Consider the following 2,005-nt stretch of genomic DNA (forward strand, 5'->3'; position numbering starts at 1 on the left):
CGTTCGGGAGGAGAAGGCGGGGGTTGGCTGGGGGCGCTCATACAGCACCTCACTGCTCTTGCAGACTGGAGGACCGGTGGCAGGGGGAACCATAGGTGCGGGCGGGGACCCAGCTCCCCCACCCGCTGCCCTGTCCACCAGCAGGGCCTCGGAGCTATTGCTGCGGCGGGTGCGAGCTGCGAAGAGGGAGGTGCGGTCGGAGACAGGGTCCACCCGTGGGAAGCCCATCTGGGAGTCCTGGCTGCTGGACCACTGGCGAGAATGGAGGCCTTCGGGTCTAGGGGCACAGAGGTGGGGGTGATGGGAGAAGGGTCAGAAATATCAGGCAGATGGGATGAGTACGCTCCGCAACCCCTCCCCCAACACACGCCTCTCTCTGGGCCTTCATTTTCATACTCCACAATGGGCCCCGGACTAGAAATGGGGTATAAAGGCGTTAGGGAGTGGCACATTAAGAGCAGCAGAGGTCCTAACCAGGACTGGGGAGCAGAGGGGTTGAAAATGTATGGGGTGCCTGGGGCTGTTAGCTCCAAGGGAGATGGAAGCAAGGGACTCCAGAGGAAATGCTAGCAGGGGAGGACACTATTCATAGAAGGCAAGTGTCACAAGGATGGGGACTTTTGTTTACAGCCTGGAAAAAGTAGGCACTTGGTAAGTACGTATTTGTTTAAGGACTAGGAGACTACCATGGTTAAAAGCACGGACTCTTGAGTCAAATTTGTCTGGGTTCAAATACCAAGTCTTTGGTTTACCAACAAGTTAGTTAACCTCTCTGTGTCTCGGGTTTCTTATCTCTAAAATGAGAATAATGGCATCTACCTCATAGGGATGTTGTGATAACTAAATGAGTTTGATACCAAGTAAAGGACTGACTCCTAGCAGATGGCCGGTATGCAGCACATGTTAACCAGAACTCATTTATGCCTACAGCCTCTTCCAGAGACACATATTGATATGCCTGTTTTACAAATGAGGATACCAAGATTCAGAGAAGGGAAATGACTTGCCCAAAATGCACAAAAAACCCCATACTCAAACTTCAATGCTTCTGCCCCAAATCCCCACCCTCTTTCTCCACCAAGACAACTCCTATTCACCTTTCAAAGCTCAGCTTTTCTTTTTTTGGTCAATTAAAAAATTTATTTATAATGTGATGTTACACATACATTATGTATGGCATATTCCAAAAGATATTTTACCTATATTTCTTTATCATGTAATAGGATGCATTATGGACAAAAGTTCTGAAGCATAAATAAAATTCTTGCTTTTTCATACAACCTACACAGAAAATCAGAATAAAACTGATGGATTCAAAGCCCAGTCTTTCATGTCCTACACTCTTGGAATCCAAATAACTCTCCCCAGTACCCCCTGTTAGAACTACCAGTTCCCTCCTCTGGTCCTCAAACTCACCCTTAGAGTCCACTTACTTGCAGAGCTGGGGGCCAGCGCCCCGGGTGAGGACGGGAGTAGCAGGCACACTTCGCCCCTCAAAACTGGAGGCACTCCTGGGCAGTGAGCGTGTAGGGCTAGACAGAGACATGCGGGCCCAGGGTGGGGGTGGGGGCCAGGTTAGAGACCCTACCTCCCAGCAGGTCCTCCTGCCCACCCAGGCTCAGCCCCCACTCCTGGCTGTGCAGAAGGAGTGGAGGGGCTCACCCTCACCTGGTGGGGCTGGCCACAGAGTTTCGCCGGCCCTTCAGATCCCCATAAAGATCCGATGGGGGTGGTTTCCATGGGGTTCGCCGCTCAGGGCTGCCCCCAGAGACTGCCCGCAGCTGGTCCCAGGCCTTGGGCGGTGAGGGGCGCTCAGCCAGAGGGAAGCAGCCACGGGGCTCCTCTGAGCAGAAGGGAGAAAATGGTGGAGGGGGGATTCAATGGGAGGGTTGTAGACAAAGCCAAGGGCAGGAGCTAGGGAGGTGCAGAGGGCTAAGCAGGGTAGGACAGGTAGAGGAGGAACCAAGGGAGGAGGGCAGGAACTGGGGCTGATGGGAGGGGCAGA

General features: G+C 53.0%; 1 protein-coding gene across 1 annotated transcript in view; it reads right to left on the reverse strand.

The window, feature by feature from the left end:
• Positions 1-3: 3 nt before the first annotated feature.
• CCDC120 (coiled-coil domain containing 120) overlaps positions 4-2,005 on the reverse strand; it is a gene marked incomplete at its 3' end in the record, with an annotated part of 7,056 nt that continues 5,054 nt past the window's right edge. Inside the window, exons 8-10 of the mRNA XM_010850098.1 lie at positions 1,669-1,843; positions 1,434-1,532; positions 4-277 (exon numbers count right to left, since the gene is read on the reverse strand). Coding sequence (XP_010848400.1) covers positions 4-277; positions 1,434-1,532; positions 1,669-1,843 — 548 coding nt within the window. The remainder of the gene's footprint in view (positions 278-1,433; positions 1,533-1,668; positions 1,844-2,005) is intronic.

This window comes from Bison bison, unplaced genomic scaffold, assembly GCF_000754665.1.
Source record: "Bison bison bison isolate TAMUID 2011002044 unplaced genomic scaffold, Bison_UMD1.0 scf7180017460680, whole genome shotgun sequence".
NCBI classification, from domain to species: Eukaryota; Metazoa; Chordata; class Mammalia; order Artiodactyla; family Bovidae; genus Bison; species Bison bison.